A 24,787-nucleotide genomic window follows, 5' to 3' on the forward strand; every position below is an offset into this window, starting at 1 on the left:
GCCAATAATTTCAAAGGAACGTGAGGCATCATGTTTGAAATGCTCAGAACGTGGAGGAAGGAATTCTTCTAGATGAGTCTTGATTTGAAGAGAAGGAAGAATTCTCCTAAGACCTTATGGTATGAACAATGGGGGCACAATTCCCAAGCTTGTGTTTACACACCCAATTTCTTCTAGATGAGAACCAAGCAGCATAATTCACAGTTGTCAAAAACTGCGATTTGAGCTCTCTTAAATCGGAAGATTTTCTCAGTAGGAAATATTTTTCTTTTTTAAAATTCAGCAAGAAAATCCAAAGAAGAATGAACATATAAAATCAGGGGGAAGTGTTTGAGTCTGAATTTGAATTTCTGTTACTATTACTATTATTATTACCATCACTATCACTATTACTAGAGAAGGCACATCTGTAATGACTTCTCTACCTACTCTTATACACAGACCTGAGGAAAGCCAGCCCTTAGTTTCCCCAAAGCTGGACATGCCAAGTACAATTTTGCTGCAAAGGGGAGCTGAGGGCACTGAACTTGACAGATCTTGGGATGACATGGCCTCAGATGGACAAAATTTCTAATGACTACCTAAGACACTGTGTGATCCATCCTAACTGATAACTAAAGGAGTCATTTCTGTGGCTTTGTTTGATGAATATCTTGCAAGCCCCATGAGTTAAAACTGGTGCACATACCCCATTCCACACTTATATTCTAATGACCTCATTAGAGTACCTGAATTCCACCACTGAAGATTTATCTATTTAATGTAAATATTGTCTTCTTCCTAAATCCCTTTAAAGTATATTTGAGTGAAGATCTCTTCCAGAAATACTTAATTCATGTTTATCATTATAATTCAGAATTGATAATTATGTATAACTATATAATTATAGTGGGAGACCTAATATAAACTAGCATAAAATTGAAAGTTTAAAAAGGATGCATGAAGAGATGCAGACAACAGTATGTTTGTAACCAGAGGGAAGGGCGAGGAGTGGGTGCGGGGGTTGGTAAAGGGTAAAGGGAGTCAAATACATGGTGACAGAAGAACGTTTGACTGGGTGGTGGGCACACAATGCAATGTACAGATCATGTATATAGAAATGTGCACTTGAAATCTATTATTAACCAATGTCATCCCAATGAATTTAATTTTTTTAAAGGTGATTTTTTTTTTTTTAAGTGCATGAAAGAATGCTGAGATTAAGGGCAAAGTCCTTCCTTTATTTCTTTGTCTTTGTGTGTGTGTGTTGTTTTTTTCAAGTTAACAGACAAATGCTTAAAATACCAAGTCAAAGTAATTCCTATGGAATCCTCAAACACTGGGTTTGAAGACAGAAATTACCTGAGACTTTACTTCCCTTCCTTTCAAATCAAACAGGTCCTGATCTGTCTCCAGAGGGTTTTTCTGTGACTTTATCTCCTTTTATCTCTGCCTCCTTATCAGGGTTTTAAGGCTATTTCAGGCTGACAGAATATATTTAACTTTATGGTAGAAATATAGATGATGGTGAAGTGAAAACCTTTGCATTTCATAAATGGGATAACAGAAGCCCCATGAAGCTAAGTGACTTATCTGGAATTACAGCACCCTTATCTCAGAATCAGGTTTGTATAGTGTTGGCCCTCTTTCTACTTGCACCACACCACTCTTCACTATAAGAACTTGATGTCAAATAGGGGACAATAAATTCATCTACACAAAGATCAGTGTTTCACAAGAAGAACAACCTGTAGAAGTCACCCTTTCTCAACTACTTGAAACACTCATGGCTGTATTCGGGAGGGAAAGTGTGGGCATATGTTTTTGTTTCTGTGTCAAAAATAAGACAAACTTTTTCAGATATATAATTGCTACCATACCTCCAAACACAAAAGTTTTTTCAAAATTAAGCTGACTGCCTTCTACAGAATAAGAAGTAAGTACATTTTTTAGAAACAAACAGATCAAACAAACCTTAATAAAGGGTGAGGGAGGTAAGACTCTTGACTAGATGTGTGACTTAGAGGATTTGCATTATCTCCCTGGAGTTGTTTTCTCCATCTGAAGTGAAGGAATGGACTCTCACACTCAGGTAGGATGCTCACACTCCAGTTTCTTCATGTAGGCCTGCCAAGCAGCAGGAATAGCCATGTTTCTGTTTTCAACTACTGTGGTTATTTGTTTGTTCGAGTTAGAAATACTAACTCTGTTGGTCTCTGTTATGTTTTTCTTTCAGATAACCGAATTGTCTCTTGGGACCTTGGTCTGCTAGACTAACTCGATGGGAAAAAGAAACAATGTAACTGAATTTGTTTTCTGGGGTCTTTCTCAAAACCTAGAGGTTGAAGAAGTTTGTTTCGTGGTGTTTTCTTTCTTCTACGCCGTCATTCTCCTGGGAAACCTCCTCATCATGCTGACAGTTTACAAGGGCAACCTTTTCAAGTTCCCTATGTATTTCTTTCTCAGCTGCCTGTCTTTTGTGGACATTTGTTACTCTTCAGTCACCGCTCCTAAGATGATTGTTGACCTGTTAGCCAAGAGCAAAACTATCTCCTACGAAGGGTGCATGCTGCAAATCTTTGGGGTACATTTCTTTGGTTGCACGGAGATCTTCATCCTCACGGTAATGGCCTATGATCGCTATGTGGCTATCTGTAAACCTCTACACTATCTGACTATCATGAGCCAGGACAGATGCAGTAAAATGCTGCTGGGGACCTGGGTAGGTGGGTTCCTACACTCCATTATCCAAGTGGCGCTGATAGTCCAACTACCCTTTTGTGGACCCAATGAGATCGATCACTACTTTTGTGATGTCCACCCCGTGCTGAAACTTGCCTGCACGGATACGTATGTCGTTAGTGTTGTTGTGACAGCCAACAGTGGTACCATTGCTTTGGGGAGCTTTGTTATCTTGCTCATCTCCTATACTGTCATCCTGGTGTCCCTGAGAAAACGGTCAACAGATGGCAGGCGCAAAGCTCTCTCCACCTGTGGCTCCCACATCGCCGTGGTCATCATCTTTTTTGGTCCCTGTACTTTCATGTATATGCGCCCTGATACTACCTTTTCGGAAGATAAGATGGTGGCTGTATTTTACACCATTATCACCCCCATGTTAAATCCACTGATTTATACGATGAGAAATGCAGAAGTAAAGAATGTAATGAAGAAACTATGGGTCAGGAAGGTTTTCTGGGAAGCTAACGATAAATAGTTGGAAGTAACAATTTAAGCTGGATAATCTTCAACTTCATCATCTGTACAATGAAGACAATGATAACCTCATGGGGTTTGGGGGAGGAAAAATGAGAGAATAACACATTCTACAAAAGTAAGGTATTGTGTATCATCATTATTATTATATTTGTTCTAATATTTCCTAATCAGACAATTTTCTGAAATATTTAGACCAGAGAAATCTTATTTAAATTCAGAAGCTCACCATGATTATACTTAGCACCATTATTTTCTCCCCATTTTTGCCTTTTTTTTTTTTTTTTTTTTTTTGCCTTAAGACAATAGACATTTATTGTCTCACAGTTCTCGAGGCAAAAGGCCTGAAATCAAGGTGTCGGCTCTTCTGGAAGCTCTGAGGAAGAACCCATCCCGTGCCTCTCTCCAGCTTCGGGTGTAACTGGCAGTCCATGGCGTTTCTCAGCTGTAGCTTCATCATTCTCATCTCTGCCTCCATCGTCACGTGGACTTCTTCCCTGTGTGGCTCTGTCTCTGGGGCCTCTTAGCCGCCGTCTTGATTCTCCTCCGTCAAAATGGCTAGAGGGCTTGAATGTAAGATGAGAACTCTTAAGAATCCTCCAAATCGGTGTAGGCGGCTTCCGGGGCCCCGAGGATCTCACTGCGCAGCTTGGCCAGGTCGGTGGCGCAGATGCGCCCCTCCTGCAGAAAGATGGTCTCTTCCTTCACCGAGAGCCACTGCGCCTAGTCCGCGGCCTCCGCCACAGCAGCTGCCTCGGCGCCCACGGTGTTGACTGAGAGGAGCAGCCGCCCGGTCTGGGGAGACACGAGCAGCAGTCGCCACCCTCACCAGTCCATGTTTCAGTTTTATTTCCGAAACTGCCATGCGAGGCAGCAGATCAGCCTTTCACCTCCGCCGCCATCTTTTTTTCTCCCTTTTTCCATTTTTGCCTTTTTGACACTTTCTTTAAAGAATGAGAGTTTATTGTGAAATTCTTAAGGGTGTTTTCTAGTGTTTAGAACTGTGATTGGTGTATACAAAGCACTCGCTATGTATATGTTGTATGAATGAAATGATACGTGAAAAATAACAGAGATCTAAACTAAAGCATATTTATGTAAGTCCTCCCAAACAGAGTGAAAATTAAATCTAATAATGTTAGAATGGAAGGGGATTTGTCTGCAGAATGTAAAAGAGATAAGAAACAAGGGCTTAAAAAATAAAAATACTTGGGCCCTGGTCAGGTAGCTCACTTGGCTAGAGGGTGGTCCCATTTGCCAAAGTTGCAGTTCAGTCCTGGTCAGGGCACATACAGGAAGCAGCCAATGAATGCATAAATTAAGTGGAGCAAAAAATCAGTGTTTCTCTCCCCCTGCCCTCACTTCTCCCTCTCCCTTCCTCTCTATCTCTAAAAGGAATCAATTTCAGTCTCTGATCTTGGGGAAAAGCTTTTCCTTTCTCTAGGACTCATTTTCTTTACTCAAACAATACAAAAATTGAAAAAAAAATACCTCTAAGATCCCCCTTTTAATGGTAACATCCCATTAATATGTTGCTTCTGATTCTAATCTTCACTTATATTCTGTCGCCTGCTGTCCCTATTAATGTAAAGTGACTAACAGAAAAAAATAAAGAAACTGAATAAAAATTATGCCATTTGTAAGAATAGGTGACTGTCACTCAACTGACAGGATAAACACAATTTGCTGAAATGCAAAATTGGGAACTGTGTTTTCTCCAATGTTTGGACCAAATGGCTCTACTATAAGCTGATTTCCAGCTATGGATTCCAGAAAGACTCCTTCTGGACAGACAAGTATGTCTTTCTTATGTGAACTGATACTTGCCATAGTGCTACATTTCTCCTTCACACAATCTGAGCTTTATTTTTCTATAGCAAATGAACACGTCATTAATTACCTCTGCAATTGTTTCATTGTATTTTCCACAAATCTGATTATTTAAGTTACTGCCTATACCTGGGTATATGTTTATACCTGTGGAGTGTGTGTGTCAGTGTGTCCGTGTGTGTGCATGTGTGAACTTTATATAAAAGACTGTGAATAGTGCTTTAAAAAATTATCTCTGATGTCGATGCATTCATAAAATTAAAGATAAAAAAATAAAAGATCAAAAGGCAGTCAATCCCAATCAGAGGAGCCCAGAGTCTCCTCTTGGTTCCTTGGAAAGAGATGACCAAGAATTGTGAGAACTCAGACTCTGCATGATTTCAGTGGGGTTGAGTGTGGTCAACAACACCATTTCATTTCATAGAAATATGATTACAACATTGACTGCCAGCTTTGCAGTTTTAAAACCTTGTTGTTACAAGATGGAAGATGTGACTTTGATTAGAGCCTTCATTGGTGAAATTAATGACAACCTTTCTCATTTTCTAGATGAATAAATTAGCTTGTGCATAGTAGAAAAATTAAAGCTGTGTTTTCCTGTATCTTCTAATCAGTGATTGTAGCATAAAATATTTTCAACATTTTTCCATGCACTGCTCAATTTAATATGTAAAGAGAACTTTGATGTGCATGTCTTCATATGGCATCCCTTTGCTCATTTAAACATATCCAGGAGGTTAAAACATTTATCACATGTCAGAGTCACCAGAATGTCACCATTTATATAGTATCTGAGAGGGAAAGCCTCATTTTGACAATGTTCTGATGTGTCCAGCTCCTGCATGGGGACCAACTGTTTTTTGGATTTTTGTTTGTTTGCTTGTTTGTTTGGTGTAATGGCACCTCATCACTTTAATCAAAGCTTCAAAATAGTCTTTATTCTACATTTTTAGTATAATAAAATCTGCAAGTCGAGTACACAGCATAGAGAGATACAACACTGAACTTCCATAATAGTCAATGGTATAGAACATGTACAGAACACAGAATCTAAGATGACACTTCTATTTTCCATATGAAAATAAGAGCCACATGGAGTATGTTGGAACCTACCCTGGGTCTGCAATTAAGCCTAGTCAAGCCCAAACTAGATCAGCTAAACCCCAGCTTCCCCAATGACACAGGAGCAAGAATTAAATGCTTGTTGTATAAGCCAGAAGTTTTTGAAATGGCTTGCTACATGGCATTATTGAGCTGGCTGATCCAAGAATACGATGAAACTATAGAAGTAGAAATTGGCACAAGTGGAATGAGGCACATTCTTAAATTAGTAAAACCTCCAGTATATTTAGTGTTGGGTATTTTGAAAGGAACAGTAGAGGAGAAACCAAGATGGCGGCATAGGTTAAACACCTAACCTGCAGCCGGGCACAACAATTTCAAAAATACAACTAGAGGTCAGAACGGACATCGTCCAGAACCACAGGAAAGTTGGTGGACTGAAATGCCCACAGCTGGGGAGAAGGAGAAGGCCACGGGGACAGTCGGGGAAGCCGTAAAAGCCTGAGGTATGGAGAAACGGGCGGAGACACGAGCACATGCGCCTGCGGGGAGGATGGAACCGGAGAGGAGGGGGCGGCTGATGACCTGGCCGGAGTTCACTGGCAGGAAAGAGATAAAGGCTCCGGAGTGCGCTGAGCACCGGCTCCGATTGCACTGAACCCCATTCCGGGCGAAACCCTGGGAAACTCACTAACTTTCGCAACTCCGCCGCCCCCGCAGGCCGCCCGGCCCGGGACGCTGGGGACGCCGCCGCAGCGGCGGCGCCCGGAGCCCGGCAGCCTCCCAGCACCCGTCCCCGCCGCGCAGCCCCCGCTCGCCTGGTGCCGCGGGCCGCGCGCCCCGCACACCGGACGGAGGCCCGGGCGCCCTCTCCGTGCACCTCCCGGCGGCGCTAGACTTCAGTAGAGTTGACTGAATTCAAGGGATTAAGAAGTATAAATTGGAGGGACGCCGTGGCGGCGGCGGCGACGTCCGGAACACAGCGATGGCGGTGCCTGGAGCTCGGCGGCCGCCCAGCGCCCGTCCCAGCCACGCGGCCCTCGTGCGCCTGGTTCCGCGGGACGCGCGCACCTCGCACCGGACGGAGGCCCGGGCGCCCTTTCCCTGCACCTCCCGGCGGTGCTAGACTTCAGTAGAGTTGACTGAAATGAAGGGATTAAGAAGTACAAATCGGGAAGTTTGAAAAAGATGGCGGCGGAGGTTAAAGGCTGTTCTGTTGCCTCGCACCCAGCGAAATCGGAGGGGATGAGGTGTGGAGGTGCGTGGGTCTGGCTGGTGGCGGGGGAAAGGGGCTTTTGTTCCAAACCTAAGGGAGATTAGCTCTCCATCACCCTGAAACCCATCTTCTGGTGAACCCCGGGAGACCCAGATGCCTGCGGGGAGAGGCGGGACTCTTGCAGAGGTGCGCCCAGCAATCAGTGTTTGCTGCGCTGGAGTGCGGAACGAAGGGACTTAGATACGTGGAAGACAGAAGGACCAGACTCACAGCCATCGCGGCTCGCCGCACCATGGCCTGTTGGCGCCCTGAGACCCCGCCCCGCCCTGGGACCCGCCCCGCACGTTTTGAAGACCTGCCCCGCAAGTCTTGCAGGCACACCTGCGCCCCAAGCAACGGCTTATGCATGTGGGTGGACTGCCCTCTGGCAGCGGACCAGATGATCTGCTGTTCTAGTCGGACTGCTCCAGGGCCACTCAGACAGGAGGAAGAAACTACAGTTTTTGCTGTAATCCTTGCTGAGTGCCTAAGGCAGTAGCTGATCTACACCCCATTGGAGACCCAGAAACGAGGGCATCTAGTGGTCTGTGGGAGATGACACCAGATTTCAACCACGTGCATAAGGGACACATTCAACGGGAATATTCAGTGAACGCCAAAGCTTTGCTGCACCAAGACCCGGCCCATAAACGTGTCTCATGCACAGCAACTCTTCCTTTATAGACAAAGAGAGCCCCCCCAGTGACACCAACAACAATCAAGACTTAACTATACAAAGGAGGACCAAGATGGAGGCATAGGGCGGAAGCCTGATTGTTGCCTACCACAACAACTTTGTGACTACGACAAGAGAGCAGAGCAGACACCATCCAAGACCACCATAGGGCTGGCTGAGTAGATGCTCTACAACTAGAATAAAAGAGGGGTATGTGGGATGATGCTGATGCCGGTGACCCAAAGACCACACTTTAAGAACTATGGCTCAGGCGATACAACAGCGGCCTGGAACGTGCTCGGCGCAGTTCCCCCGGCGGTCTCCGGCTGAGGGGACGGCTCCACTGGCAGCCAAGCACGGACAGACGAGCCCCTATGAGACATGGGGTGGGAGACTCCGCGCTTGCTGACCTCTGAGTCTGTCAAGAATCTCAACGCCCCGGAAGCGGCCAGGTGCGCATGCTCGGCGACCGGCCACCGATGCAGACCCAAGGGCCGACGCAGCGATGCCAGACTGGCCCACCGCCATGCACCGGGTGCACCGGAGCTTCGCCGAGCCGCCGCCCGACGAGTTCTGCAGCAGCCATACTGGAGCTCTGGAAGGATGGCCAGGGGAATTGCTGAGGGGGGATTGACCGGCAGGAATTGGGATCGGGAAGACGGGGCCCCGCTGAGACCCGGGTGCGGGCGGGGTTGCGCGCCTCTGGGCTCGGGTGTGGTCACACGCCTCTGGGTATAAGTGAGGCCTCACGTCCCTGGGTTTAGGTGAGGCCACATGCCCCTGGGTCCAGGTGAGGCCGGACTCCGGGTCCGGGTGAGGCCAAGTGCCCCTGGACCCGGATGACGCTGGATCCCGTGCCCGGGCGAGGCCAAGCGCCCCTGAGTCTGGGAGAGCCCACACACCCCTGGGTCCAGGCGAGACCATGTGTCCCTGGATCCGGGTGAGGCCTCGTGCACCTAGGCCCGGGTGAGCCCAAGTGGCCCTGGGTCTGGGAGAGGCCAAGCGTCCCTGGGTCCGGGTGAGACCATGCGTCCCTGGATCCGGATGAGGCCTCGTGCACCTAGGCCCGGGTGAGCCCAAGTGGCCCTGGGTCTGGGAGAGGCCAAGCGTCCCTGGGTCCGGGTGAGACCATGTGTCCCTGGATCCGGATGAGGCCTCGTGCACCTAGGCCCGGGTGAGCCCAAGTGGCCCTGGGTCTGGGAGTGGCCAAACGTTCCTGGGTCTGGGTGAGACCATGTGTCCCTGGATCCGGGTGAGGCTTCGTGAACCTAGGCCCGGGTGAGGCCACGTGCCCCTGGGTCTGGGAGAGGCCAAGCGTCCCTGGGTCCGGGAGAGACCATGTGTTCCTGGATCCAGGTGAGGCCTTGTGAAACTAAGCCCGGGTGAGGCCACGTGCCCCTGGGTCTGGGAGAGGCCAAGCGTCCCTGGGTAAGGGTGAAGCCAGATCCTGGGTCCTGGTGAGGCCTTGCGCCCCTGGATCCATCCGGGTGAGGCTGGGTCCCAGGCCCGGGTGAGACCACGCGCCCCTTGGGTATGGGTGAGGCCACGTGCCCCTTAGTCCGGGTGACGCCGTGCCCCTGGGTTCGGCCGAGACCAAACCAGAGGGAGTCGGACCTCCATTACCACCATTTGTCCACCTTCCAGAGCTGAGGGGTCAGTGCTGACATGTACACATAAGGAACTACTGGTCATCGAAATTGGGTCTCAAAAGAACTGTTGGTCCAGGGGGAAGCTCGCTACAGATTGATTCATTTGCCTGTCAGCATAACTATTATTGCTCGTCTCACATTCAGTTCTTATTAGTATATATCTAGTGACATTTGATCTTGTTCATCTAGAGGAAAGGATGAACAACATAGACTGAGGAACAAGAACAGAACCAGAAGTAAGGAGGCATCAATCGGACTATCGGGCCTCAGAGGGAGGATAGGGGAGGGTAGGGGGAGGGTGGGGGGGAGGGGGAGAGTTCAACCAAAGGACCTGCATGCATGCATATAAGCCTATCCAACGGTTAAGTTCAACAGGGGATTGGGGCCTGCGTGGGGAGAGGTGTGGGATGGGAATGGGGGGATGAGGACAAATATGTGACACCTTAATCAATAAAGAAATTTAAAAAAAAACAAAAAAAAAAAAACAAAAAAAAAAAAAAAAAAAAAAAAGAAAGGAACAGTAGAAAAAGCCAACGTAGAGGGAATGGACATCGAAGAGGGCACTTAACCTTTGTTATGTACATAAAGCACTAATATCAAATACCTTCCTACATAGCCGATCTCCATCCCACTATTTTGTCCAGGAAAACACATGGGAAAAGAAGACACAATATCAACCACCCTTGGATAGACTCCTGTTCACCCCTCCTTTGTTGATAAATTATAAGAAGAGAGTTAACAAAAGATTAATATGAGCCATGTTCAAAGGGCCTGTCTTCTTTGGGGAGAAACCAAATAGCAAATTTGACACAATAAGCCAACTGAATTCATTATGTGGACATTTAATTCATTATGTGGATGAAAACGGGCCACATGCTAACCTGACTAGTTCAGGGAAGGCCTGTGTGGCAGCCTTGCAAACTCTAGAGACCTAACGTAACCACGAAGGATGGTCTGAAATTAAAACTTATTTAACTAAAAGCAGTTAATGGTAGGTAGACATGCCCTAGACAACTAAACCTGTTTGTTGTCTTTTGCATCTATGATAGCATATCATTGGAATGTCAGGTTAACTTGTAACTTCCCTTTTTCCAGACCCCTCAGGGCACAACCAATGCACCAGGGCACCAGTAATGGAGACCACAGATTTCTTCATTGTTATTGTTATCATGTTAATTGTTGACTGTTAACTATCCTGTACCTACCTATGTAAAAGAAGCATTTGTCTATCATTTTACTTTTTATCCAATCCCAGAGGTTTCCCTGCTTTGCTTTCTCCGCTTCCCTAATCTATCATGAGTGGATTTCATGTAACCCACTTATGTCTCCTCCTTTGATTATAATGTATAAAAATAGGTGAAGAAAGATAACATTCTCCTGAGCATTATCTCCATATGTTGGGATTCTGCTTCCCAGCAATTATCGACAGTTTGGCTCAAATAAACTCAGAAAAATTCTTTACAGGTTTGAAAGTTTCTTATGTTAACAACTAGAGGCCCAGTGCACAAAATTCATGCATGGGTAGGGTCCCTAGGCCTGGCCAGCAATCAGGGCAGATCAGGTTCCCTGTCTCCCTGCCTCCTCCTTCCCTCAGTGCCCTGCTGCCATGTTTCGTTAACTGCCATGTTTTGCGCCACCCCCTGGTGGTCAGCACAAGTCATAGCAAGCGATCAAACTCCCAATCTCCTGGTTGAACTCCTGAGGGGACACTTTGCATATTAGCCTTATATATATATATATATATATATATATATATATATATATATATATACATATATACTAGAGGCCCAGTGCATGATTGAATCATGCACGTGTAGGGTCCCCTACACGCTTTCGCTTTTCGCGGTCCGCGGCCGCTGAGGGGGGCTACCCTGCTGTTGAGAGGCGCAGGGGGCGGGAATTCCGCCCCCTGCACCTCTCAACGGCCGCTGAGGGGGGCTGCCAGGGACACCTGGCTACCCTGATGTTGAGAGGCACAGCTGGGTGTCCGCGGCAGGCCCCCTCAGCGGCCGGGGATCTGGCCATTGAGAGGCACAGGGGGCGGGAGTCCTGCCCCCTGCGCCTCTCAACAGCAGGGTAGCCCCCCTCAGTGGCAGCGGATCCATGCCTCTCAATGGCCGGATAGGCCACCCTGAGTCCCACCCCCCAGCCTCCCGCCGCCCAATCGTGGGCGTAGCGGAGTGATGGTAATTTACATGTTACTCTATTATTAGATAGGATAGATTAACATAGGATGTGGCCTAAATACACATCAATAGTGGGCTTATTAAAATAAGCACCAGAATAAGACACCTGCCCATGAAGCTATAGACATTTCTGCTCATCTTCACCTTTCTGAATTGGATAACTCCACCAGGAGGTATTTGCCACAAGGTCAACATCAAAATTAAACCCTGACTTGATCTGCTTTTGTCTTTATCTCCTTCTCAATATACTTCATTATTTCATTATTTTTCTTCCTCCTCTTTGGCTCTAAGGTCCTTAATTTTTCAGGCAGTACACATGTCAGGGTCCTTTTGGAAGAGAGAAACTATTGTTAAATCTTCATCAACCTATGGCTAACCTCTGCAAATGCAATCCTCGCCTGAAAACTTGGGTTCCTGTTGCCCAGAGGACAATAATACATTAAGTATATACAATACAATTACTTAGTGGGGACTGTGGTGAAGAGGATGAGCATGAGAATATATAAGGTCTGTGTCTCTCATATTTGAAATCTTGGTGCCCCCACCCTCTAGGCTCAGTTCCTCGGGTGTACATTGTGCTAATGGATGACCCTAGTTAAAGTCAGAAGTTCATTTCAATTCACAAAGCTGGAGGACTCTTGCATAAATTAAGGAACCACATCAATGTACCAAAAAATTATCTTGGCCTACTCCTGTTTTCAGTTGGCTATACCTGCTTCTTAGTTCAATATTCTTTATTTCTTCCCAGTATCAGGGCCTGCCTGAGTGGAGAGGAGACAGATTTGCATTGTTTTAGATAACTTCAGCATATTCTATTTGCATAAGGAGCACCGAGGATTAACAAAATGCACCCAGGAATGTTCATCCCGTTAGCATTGTGCCTTCTTAAGCTCTAGGCCTTACACAGGATGGAACATTTTCCATGTTGCTCATTTATAAAGAGCATCAATTTGTACACTCATGGAGAATTTTTTAAATGAGGTTATAAATACAGTCATAGAATTACACCTGTAGGATTGAAAAAAGATGTTCACCATCTCACTTGAAATTCTCAATTACAGGACTACACCGCTGATAGGGTACTAAGAATTAATTACAATTACTTCTGTAAGTATAGTGCAAATAGTATAATTACATTGCATTGCACCATTTTAGAAGTGTGATTTGTTAATGTAAGGAGTTAAAATATACAGCAACAAGTGAAAATATTTTTATTGCAATGGAAACTCAAAAATAAATAAATAAAGTGTTTAGGACCTCTGTCTATCTGTGAGAGGTGTTCCAGTCAAGATATCTGTTTCTGGAACCAGGGCACAACTACCAAACCATGCAGTCTTCACAATTTTCCCTGGTGAAAGTGTTGTCATGCTCACTATGTCTGAGATTATGATGGGCAGAATATTCCAAATGCCCAACATAAATTCCGGAATGTCAGAGCTGCAGGGGACCTGGAGATTGCCTGATCCACTCCATTGAATCCAGGCTTATAAAGGTAAAGGAAGAGGAGAGTGGCTGAGGGACTTGTCTCTTCAAGCCTGCGACCTTTGACGGCAGCATACCAGCTCTGGGTACCTGCTGTATCTGCTGACATTAACAATTCTGTACATACAAGGAGGCCTGCAATGGGCTCACACACCACAGGATTCATTTTCCTTCCAATAATTTGTCTCGGCACCACACTTTCCTCATGGCATTCTTCATGTCCGTGTTCCTCAGCGTGTAGATGAGAGGGTTAAACATAGGGGCGATCATGGTGTAAAACAAGGCAAAGACCTTGTCGTTACTGACGGAATCGGCTGTGGGGACATAGGTGAAGATGAGGGGCAAGAAGAACATGAACACGACAGTGATGTGCGAGCCACAGGTGGAGAGGGCTTTGCGGCAGCCCTCGGAGGAGCGTGTCCTCAGGGTGGACAGGATGATGATGTAAGAAATTACCAGGGCAACAAAGGTCAGAATGGACAGCACCCCGGTGGTGGTAATGATCACAATAACCAACAGGCTCGTGTCGGTGCAGGCCAGCTTCAGCAGGGGGAATATATCACAGAAATAGTGGTCTATCTGATTGGGGCCACAGAAGGGAAGTTGGACAATAATCAATACCTGCAGGATTGAATGGATAAATGCCCCGATAATAGAGGCCATCACAAGGACATAGCACGCCTTTCTGCTCATGATGACCGTGTAGTGAAGGGGTCTGCAGATGGCTACATAGCGGTCATATGCCATGGCCACCAAGATGAAGATCTCAGTGGCACCAAAAAAGTGTGCATAAAACATCTGGGCCACGCAGCTGTTGTAGGAGATGGTCCTCCGCTGGGCCAGTAAGTCTGTGATCAGTTTGGGGGCCACCGTGGAGGTGAAGCAGACATCCATGAAGGACAGGTAGCTGAGGAAAAAGTACATGGGCTTTTCACTGAGGCAGCTGCCCCTGATGGTGACAAGAATGAGCAGGTTTCCTGAGAGAACAGCAATATAGCACAGTGAGAAGAGCACAAAGCAGGCAACCTTTGCATCCTCACCACTAAAAAGTCCCAGGAGGATAAATTCGGTGATGTTGTCCTGTCCCATGGCTTCTGTGGGTTTGACCAGATAGAGGGAGGAAGTTAATATACCTGAAACACTCAACTTTCTGAAATTATTGACTTAAAAGTCACTGATCTAGTCAATAAAAATGCATTAATCGTTTATTATGATGCAATCACTATAATTGGTGCTAAGGGTAAGCAGTGTACAAAATATGATCTCTATCTACAAGTAGATTGCAGCTTATTAGGACAAACAGATGGTAACAATAAAAGAACAAATAATCAATTAATTGCAATCATGATAAATCCAAAATCCCACATGTACCATGAACAACACAATGAATACTTAAAAGATGAAAAGTCCTTTTTCTGGAAAATTTTGAGATGCAATTTTAGTATTATACCTTAAGAGTGATTTTTAAATCTGTTCTTCAAGGGCTATGAAATCACTATAATTCGCAGTTCCTTCCAGTGACTAAATTTGTGCTAAATCCTGAAAGTTCAGTATTGTCCTTAGACTTCAGTGAGCTAATAATTTTAAATATTGGACATCTCATTGACAATTTCAGAAAGGGCATATAGAACCTTTACACATTTTTCGAGGTAAAGGCCTTAAGCAAAGAAAAAGAAAAACCTCATAGACACAGACAACAGTGTGGTGATTGCCAGAGGGAAAGTGGGGTGGAGGGAGGTAGAAGAAGGTAAAGGGAGGATAAAGGGGGATGGAAGGAGATTTGACTTTGGGTGGTGAACACACAATACAATATACAGATGACACGTATGTAGAATTGTACATCTGAAACCTATATAATTATATTAACCAATGTCAACCCAATAAATTCAATAAAAGTTTTTTTAAATGATCTTTTCATGAACATATTTTGTAAGTGGAGGGAGAAAAAGAGCAACAAGCAGGTCTTTGGGGGGAAGTGTTGCTGCATTGTAGGGACTTTTAGTGCATTTACGACTTCCTGAAATTGACCTTATTTCCCAGTTCACTTTCCAGTCTAACCCAGGAGTTCTCACCATTTTTGTCCTTCAGTCACCCTTTCTGGTGCTTGCTTTTAAGACACACTCTTGGAGGAGCAAAATGCATCCAGAAATCCTTTTACACTCCATCTGTTTCACCACCCTGCATGCAGTTCCTTGAATTGGACCACTTTTTTTCCTTACCAGGCTTACTGCACACTCATTGGACCAAGTCCTGGAATATTTTAGTTACAAGGAAGTGTTTCTTTGGTGCAAAATATTATACAACATCTCTTACTTCCTCTCTGCAACCTGATCTGAAATGTATCACAAAATTGCTAAACTCAAAGCTCAGTTTTACAAAAAATAAATCCTACACATTGATTAGCCTGTTTATGAAGGGTTATAATGTTAATTGAATAATGTATTTTACTTCCTCTGAGTTCCTATGAAATTGTTTTAGAAAAATGAACATTTGGCATACAAAGAGAATTTTAATAGGATTTTAGGGAGTTCATGGATTTTTTTTAATTTGAATTCCATCCATCAACCCCAAGTAATACCATGTGATCTAATTTCTTGCAAAATCTCTGGAACTATCACAAAACTCCAATTACAATTGTCCTGAGCTGTAGTATGATTTGTTTAAAATAAACAATTAAAAGTTCTTTTTAACTGTGAGTTACCTATTCTAGCCTGAAAAATAGAATCCCTTACTTTAATATAGAATTATATTTAAGTATATAAAAGAATTACAACTGTAAAAAGATATGCCAGGTTTATGATTAAGGAATAGCAATTTAAAAGGTGTCAATTCTTTCTAAATTAACCAATATGGTCAATAATTAAAACAAAAATTCTGACAAAATTTTTTTGTAAAATTTGAAAAGTTGGTTCCAAAATTCAGAAACAGTTCATATCCAGAGTAGCTAAGCTAACTTTTTAAAGGAAGACAGAAGAAGGTAGACATCCCTTCTCAGAACGGAAATATATTATCAAGCTATGGCAACAAAACAGTTGTTGGTAAAGACACAACAGTGGACTTAAAGGCAGTCAATAAATAAACACATAAATATACTGGAATTTATTCCATGTTTAAGTTGGGATTTCAAACTGATGTGAAATGATGGACTTACTGGTAACTGATGTTAGGACTTTGAATCTCCTTATAGAGGAAAAAATATATTACTCAGAAGGCACAAAAAAGTATGTTCTAGATGGCCAAAGATGCAAATGTATCAAATAAAATGAGAAAAATATTTAAGAAAAATTTAGAATGGGTTTATATCTTAAGAAGGAACATTTCTTTAAGCAAAGCACAAAAGGCAAATTTGTAAAATATATATAATACGTCTAAAATTTCTGTATGACAAATTCCATTTGAATCAAAATTTTTAAAAGTGGCAAAATGGGGTACCTATTTATGAATCCTGCAAATCAATAATATATAAGTACGTAACCCGTTTTTCTAGAACAGCAAAACCTTTGACTAAGCAATATGCAGAAAGGAAATTCCAACTGGCCAAAAGCATATATAAAAATATTCAGGGAAATGCAAATCAAACAGTAATGAAATACTATTCTCACTCATCAACTTCATAAAAGTACAATTTTAAGTTTGTTCATATAAAACTTTATGAGCAACTGAGCAAAACTATCCAGAAAGCATTCAGAAATGTGTTTATTGCAGACTCATTTAAATTTGGAAGATAGAAGTGATCTAAATACCTGACAATAGAACAGAAATAAGATGTGGTATGTTCTTGTTATGGGAAAGTAGACAGAAATTTAAATGTTGGCTCCATATGACATATCTACCATGATACAAATCACTGAGATCTATTTTGAGTGTGAAAACAGATTTAGTCACAGGAAAGGACTGAAAATTATAGTGCCTTCATCACCCTGAAGAATAGATGACCTCAGTGCTATTTTATAGATACATAGATATCTATTTCCTCTCCAGGAAATAAGAATGTTAGTATTCATGGATTCTCCCAGCTGCAAATAACTAATGTTTTTAAAACAAGTGATTTACTAAATTATTTATTAATTAATTTATCAAAGTCATCAATTAATTTTTCCATGTCCTTACAATATTTATTCTTTTTATTATTGCTGTTTTCGTCAATTATATGGTCATTTTTTCAAACTTTTATAGTTTTGTATCATTGCTTTTCTATCTGAAGTAGAGTACAAAACACCACTATTTCTCATAGCCTCCTGTCCTAGCATCTAACAATCTCAAGTTTCAAGCCAGATTTCAAGAGAGCATTCCCCTTGTTCATTTCCTGTTAAAACAGACCTCTTAAAATTATTTTGTAAACTATTAAAATGCCAATTTTGACATGAATTAGGAGCCCATAAAAGTTATAAAAGAAATAGTTACCAAGGAGATACACTTTTAGAACACATACTAGTATTTATGGAAAATATAATTTCCTAAGAAAAGAAGCAGATAAGGATAGATTATTCCATAGCTACTCAAAGAACTAACTTTACATAGACTCAGGCATGCAAAAGCAAAAAAAGGGAGAAAAAAAAGATGGAAAAGGAAAAGAAAAAATAGGAACTCACATATTGAACATCAGTTAATTCCAGTCAATATCTGAAGGGAAATCCTTATCTTCTTGAACTCATGACAACAGATAAAAAAAAAATAAAAAAATCTATTCTAAATCAAATAGATCTCTTAGGGGAGAAAGGCAATGAAAAAAGTCTCATGCTTTGTATTCAGCTTTCTAATTATATTTAAAATAAATATATTTTGAAAATTAACTTTCTGTATACACATAAAAGGAATGAGCATTATATCACAAACTGCAGGGGAAACACCCAAAGCTCTCATCTTTTTTCCCTCCAACGCAGTAATGAGCAGCAAGGTCCTCAATGCATGGGGCTTGGAGGCATCTGGGGAAGCTGCAGTCAGGTGTATTTAAGGGTATGAGAGGACCTGGGTGCCATCTCACAGGCAATTCCCGTGGTGATTCTTGGACAAGACCAGTAAAAATAAACTGGTGATTTTAATTTGCTCTTGCTTCAACTTTTCAAGTGTGCTGTCAAATAAGTCTTTTTAAATTGCTTCAAATATGTGATGTTAAATATTAAATGTAAGTTTTATGGTCAGTGACCAAATGGTCTTAAAAGTAGCTTTATTTCTTTCTATGCAGGGATAAACCCTAATACATCCTACCTAATAAAAGAGTAATATGCAAATTAACCATCACTCTGCTACACCCACAAGCCACGCCCACCAGGAAACCATCCACCGGAGGCTTTTCCGGCCTTGGGCACCAGCAGGGAGCCTGCGATGGGTCGCAGGCAACTGGGGGTCAGCTCCTGCAAGGGGGTCTGCTCCTGTGGTAGATTGCAGGGAGCTGGGGTCCCCTGCCCAATGGGCAGTGTCTGCAATCACAGGGAGCTGGAGGTCCCCTTCCTAGGTCTAAAGCTTTGGCCAGAGGCTTTAGGTCTGGGCAGGGCCCAGCCCGTGATTGGTGTGAACTATAGAGGAAACACCTTTTCTGACTGCACATTGGCTAAGCTTCCTGTATGCCACTGGTAATTTTCTTAGTAACTTGGGTAATAAGAATCCAAAAAGGTGATCTAGGGTTTTTCCACCACACTTCTGAAGAAAAAAACGAAGGTCCACTGCTGGAGGGCTAAGAAATGTTATATCCTGCCCTAGCCAGTTTGACTCAGTGGATAGAGCCTCGGCCTGCCCACAGCAAGGTCTGGGTTGATTCTGATCAAGGGCATGTACCTAGGTTGCAGGCTCCTCCCCGGCCGGGGCCCAGATCAGGGCTCATGCAGGAGGCAACCAATCAAAGTGTTCCTCTCACTTTGATGTTTCTCTCTGTCTTTCCCTTTCTCTTCCACATTCTCTAAAAGTCAATGGAAGCATATCCTCAGGTGAGGATAAAAAAAAATAAAGAAAGAAAGAAATGCATATCCTATGAAAGACACATCTTGAAAATGCCTAAAGAAAGTTGTCATTTTTTCTTGGTGAAGGGACTGGAGTCCGTGTTGATGAAAACACCTTGGTGGCTGCGGTGACTAGCAGTGGATGCAGCAGCAGGGTGATGGGGCTGGTGCCTTCCCCTGATCAGACCAGTTGCCTCCCACAAAGGGAGGCCAGACTGCGGCTTAGGCCCGCTTCCCATGGGGATCGGGCCTAAGCCATCAGTAGGACATCCCCTGAGGGCTCCCAGTATGTGAGAGGGGGCAGGTTGGGCTGAGGGACCCCCCACCCCCAGTGCACAAATTTCATGCACCGGGCCCATAGTTTATTATATTTCTTAAGAGCCTCCCTCTGCTTCCATGTCCAAGGCTAATATTTATTAACTAGAGGCCCAGTGCATGAAAATTCATGCACTGGGTGGGTGGTCCCTCAGCCCAGCCTGCACCCTTACACAGTCCAGGAATCCTCAGGGGATGTCCTACTGATGGCTTAAGTCCACTCCCACAGTCTGGCCTCCCTCTGCGGGAGGTGAGGACAGGGATCAGGGGACAGTGCCACCCCTATCACCCCACGGTTGCCACCTGGCCTCTGTCTGCGGGAGGCAACTGGCCTGGCCGATCAGGGGACGGTGCCACACACACCCCCTGCCCTCACTGCCCCTCCGCCACTGCTGGTCGCTGCCATCCCATCTCCATTCCCTCCCTCTGCCACTGGCACATACCTTGCCTGACCTGGAGCCACCTGCTCGCTGGCCCCACCCCCCTGCCAACTGGTCTTTCTGCCATTCGGTCGATTTGCATATTACCCTTTTATTATGTAGGATGTTGACGGTGCTCAGCTTTTTCCTAACATACTTAAGGTCAGACTTAAATGTCCCTATTTCCACAAAGCCTTTCCTCATTATGTTGTCTTTCCTATAACCAAATTTCATACCCTAAGTTATCCCATCACACTCCCAGTACCTAAATGACCCCGCTTTCCATTTTCACAGCTTTCCACTCCTACACAGAGAAATTATTACCTTTTTCTCATGCTAAAGAAGTTCTAAAGTTCCTGGTATGACAAAATTTAACACAGATTTAGTAACCTTAATATAATTTAGTAATTTATAAACAGAAATAGAAGTTCCAAATTTAAAACAAATAGTCATGCTGACTTTTCTATATAGATAAAAATGCAAATAAGAAAACATTGAAATCAGAAAGATTCTTAGTGATCATGTAATTAGAGACGACGATATTGACAGATGGTGACAAAAGGTGGGTATCCCTCTCCATTGCATTAATACATTTTTCATCCAAATATCTCAGTCTCTCTGAAGTTACTGTCTTTTCTGGATTATATTAAAACTCGCTAAAAATAATTCATACCTGTGATGTAACTATTCTACTTTCAAAGCCTAGAAATCCTCCTCTGGTTATAACATTTTTTTATCTATCTTTAATTGGTTATTATTTTAAAATTCCCTACCATCAACTACTGTCTCCTTTACTTCTAACCCACATAAATATATCTATCTTAATTTGGGCCACTATGTGCCAATCATAATAACTCAATGTTATAAACAAATTATCATAATTGGTATGATTCAAGAGAAAACTTAGCACTTCCCCAAAATTCAAAGGGATCATTTTTGAAGGAAATAAAAGTAATTTTTAGAAAAATAATAATGAGTGCAACCTCAATAGTCAAAAGCTTAAAAAAAAAAAAAACTCCTTCAGAAATGTGAACTTTCTCACCATATTCTATCACTGTACTAGAAGGATCTAGGTAAACATAAGAAAATTTTAAAATATTATCCCAAGAAATAGAAGGGAGATTAACTAGATTATATACATTGTCCCTTAAAACATGAAGATCCTATTATTTTAATATGAAGCTTTCTTCTGAGTCAGGAAGAACAAGCAAGTTGAAGGTCTATGCTCAGACATTCAGAACACAGTGTCTAATAAATGAGACACTGGAAGGAGAGCCTGCTAAACAATGGACATAAGTACATAAGTTATAAGTATAAACAGAGAACACTACACGCCAACATGAAGCAGGGCAGGGGAAAAAACAGGTCAAAATCACAGTGACAGTAGGCAGGCAAGAGAGGCAGAGACACAGCAGGAAACAGTGATGGCTGTTTGTTCCTGGGCTGTATCTTCTTCTACTTAAAATTGACTGGAGTCCTTAGCTGGATAGCTCAGTTGGGTAAAGGTCATCCCCATACTATAAGGTTATGGGTTTGATACTCAGTCAGGGTACATAAAAGAATCAACCAATGGCCCAGCCAGCATGGCTCAATGGTTGAGCATCACAGTTCATTTCTCATTCAGGGCACATGCCTAGGTTGTGGGCTTGACCCTCAGTGTGGGGCATGCAAGAGACAGCCAATTGATTATGCTCTCATCATTGATGTTTCTATCTTTTACTCCCTCTCCCTTCCTCTCAAATGAATAAAAATATGTATTTTTTAAAAGAATCAACCAATGAATGCATAAATAAATGGAACAACAAATCAGTTTCTCTCTCTTTTACTTTTTCTCTAAATCAATAAATAAAAATAAAAATCTATATTAATAATAGAGGAATATGCAAATTGTCCAGAATGCCATCACAGTAACAGTAATGACCAGCAGGCTGCCTGGGGTGACAAGGCCAGCAGGGGGGTTAGTGAGGGACGACCAAATGACTGAACAGCAGGCTGCGTGGGGCAACCAGGCCGGCAGGGGGAGTAGTGAGGGGCGACCAGGCTGGTGGGGGCACAGTTGGGGACAACCAGGCCGGCAGGGGGGCAGTTAGGGGCGATCAGGCTGGCAAGCAGAGGTGGTTAGGGGTGATCAGGCTGGCAGGGGGGAAGTAAGGGGTGATCAGGCAGGCAGGCAGGTGAGCAGTTAGAAAACAGCAGTCCCGCATTGTGAGAGGGATGTCTGACTGCCGGGATCGGGCCTAAACCAGCAGTCAGACTTCCCCCGAGGGGTCCCATATTGGAGAGGGTGCAGGCTGGGCTGAGGGGACCCCCCACCCCATGCACGAATTTTGTGCACTGGGCCTCTAGTATATAAATAAATATCACTGACTTGACACCACCCGGTATATGTGTGCACATCGCCTTTCTTCCGGAAGAAACTAATTCTAATGCCCCAAGTTAGCATCATATTAACTCCACAATAAGAAGATAATATTCTCTATGGGCTTCTTCTAGATCAGTCCAAACTATGAAGAAAAATTTGCAAGTTCCATTCATCATTTGTCATCTGAGACGAGTTTCTTGCTCCAGAACTTCCTCATGGCATTTTTCACCTCCGCATTCCTCAGTGTATATATCAAAGGGTTGAGCAAAGGTGTTCCAAGTGTATAAAACACAGCTATCATCTTATCCACGGGGTAAGTGGTCGCAGGGCGGGTATATATAAAAATGCAAGGACCAAAGAACAAGATGACCACGATGATGTGGGAGACGCAGGTGGAGAGGGCTTTTCTCCTCCCTTCAGCACTGTGGTTTCTCAGAGAAAGCAAGATGATCACATAGGAGAACATCAGCATGACAAAACTCACTGTACAAATGGCCCCACTGTTGGACACCAAGAGAAGATTGATCACATAAGTGTCTGTACAAGCAAGTTGCAACAAGGGCTGCAAGTCACATAAATAGTGATCAATTACATTGGGACCACAGAAAGGTAAACTCAAGGCCAGAAAAACCTGAGCTAAAGAATGCACACAGGACCCCACCCAGGCCACAGCCACCAACACGCCACAGACCCGCGGACTCATGATGGTCATGTAGTGCAGGGGCTTACAGATAGCCATATAGCGGTCAAGGGCCATGAGGATCAGGATGAAGATCTCCAGGCAGCCAAAGAAATGGAATGAAAAGACTTGTATTATGCACTCATTGAAGGAGATAGTAGTATTCTTCAAAAGGGCGTCCACAATCATTCTAGGGGCTATGGAGGTAGAGAAGCAGGTATCAGATAAGGACAAGTGGAAAAGGAAGAAAAACATTGGACTATCAAGTGTCCGGCTGGTCTTGATAGTAGTAATAATCAGAAAGTTCCCCAGCAACGTCCCCAAATAGAAAAGCAAGAAAGTGGCAAACACTATTTTCTTCCTAACAGGATCCTGGGTCAATCCAAGTAGAATGAACTCAGTCACATTATTATTCAGCTGCATGATTTCATGAAAGAGGACAAGGGTGAATGTGAAATATTTTATCTGCAAAAATAATAATGATAAAGGAATTAATTCATGACATAATATGTGATTTTATGAAATATCTCAAGAAAAATAAATATTCCTCATCATGGACATTGTAGCTGTGGTTTCTTATTATGTCATCTCAACTCTTTGATCCTGAATTTGTATGACTACTTTATAGGGTCCTTATGAGTCTCAAATAAGCTTGTGAATTTTGTACCTTCGTACAGTACCCTTCAAATACAACTCTCCAGCGGCAGCCTTTGGTGATCATTTTGTGAAAAAGGAAATTCTCTTTCCAGTTCTCTAAAGGTTCACTTTGCAGCTTTTCTTATATTATTACATACTATGCTGAAATTCACTTATATGTGTAATTCCTTTAGCTTCCTTTTTGGAATAAGAATCTTTGGAAACTACATATTCTCAGGATTATATTCTCCATCATGCCAAACCCAATGTCTTGTGCCATGTAGGTGCTTAGAGTGTTTTTACATTGAACTTTCTCTATTACCTCTTAAAATATCATATCTGATTGTTTTAGTACTATTATAATTACAAAACACATATCATTAATCTAATGTGGCCTCCTTCTACCTATTATGTATAGTAAACAGATAAACACGCTCCCAACTTATAAATAAATTTTTTAAAAAACCTGAGATCAACTTTAAATAAGTTAGTAAGTCAGCTCCACACCCTGGAGTAGAATAGCCCACACAGTCAAGTAAGACTTGGGGATTTGGACACCCAGAGAAAGGATTACCTTAAGCATTTGACGTTGTTTATATGAATCCTTGGCCTTGAAAGAATGCAAGGAGAGCTTGACACTGTTCCTATCTTCCCGACACTGATGTTCGTTTTAGTGCTTGTCTTTGTTGATGACCACATTCACTATTTCCAGAGGTACATTAACACCTTTCATCATTGGGTTCTGAAAGGAACTTGTAACAAAAATGGGTAACAATGATCCGGAGGCAACACCACACTAGCAAAATAGCACATCTTCTAATAACTTACCTGAACTTTCCAAGCAAGTTTAGCCAACTTTAGAATAACTAAGTATGTTGAAACTATGATAAAAAAGACCACGTGTTGGGTTGGAGATAATGAGGAAGAGCTTAAAGGAAATAAGTGGGAAAAGGTGGAGAATAGATGAGAGTGGAACACAGAGTGGTAAGTGGATCTTTTCATCCTAAAAGTCCGTTTTTATTGCGGAGACCACAGTGAGAATCAGTATTTTCCTTAAAGACTCTCTCTTAAACTACTCAACTCTCCCTGACTCAGTTCTACTGAA

At 43.2% G+C, this 24,787-nt stretch overlaps 3 protein-coding genes across 3 annotated transcripts; 1 reads left to right on the forward strand and 2 right to left on the reverse strand.

Moving 5' to 3' along the window:
* Positions 1-2,260: 2,260 nt before the first annotated feature.
* Positions 2,261-3,196, forward strand: LOC103290808 (olfactory receptor 4S2). The gene has a single exon (XM_008146705.2). It carries the CDS (start codon positions 2,261-2,263, stop codon positions 3,194-3,196), a length of 936 nt encoding a protein of 311 aa, XP_008144927.2.
* A 10,301-nt stretch (positions 3,197-13,497) lies between these two features.
* Positions 13,498-14,424, reverse strand: LOC103290809 (olfactory receptor 4P4-like). Its single transcript, XM_008146706.2, has one exon. The coding sequence runs from the start codon at positions 14,422-14,424 to the stop codon at positions 13,498-13,500; it is 927 nt and encodes a 308-aa protein (XP_008144928.1).
* An 8,115-nt stretch (positions 14,425-22,539) lies between these two features.
* On the reverse strand, positions 22,540-23,469 carry LOC103290810 (olfactory receptor 4C16). The gene has a single exon (XM_008146707.1). The coding sequence runs from the start codon at positions 23,467-23,469 to the stop codon at positions 22,540-22,542; it is 930 nt and encodes a 309-aa protein (XP_008144929.1).
* Positions 23,470-24,787: the final 1,318 nt, after the last annotated feature.

Source organism: Eptesicus fuscus, chromosome 13, assembly GCF_027574615.1.
Source record: "Eptesicus fuscus isolate TK198812 chromosome 13, DD_ASM_mEF_20220401, whole genome shotgun sequence".
NCBI lineage: Eukaryota > Metazoa > Chordata > Mammalia > Chiroptera > Vespertilionidae > Eptesicus > Eptesicus fuscus.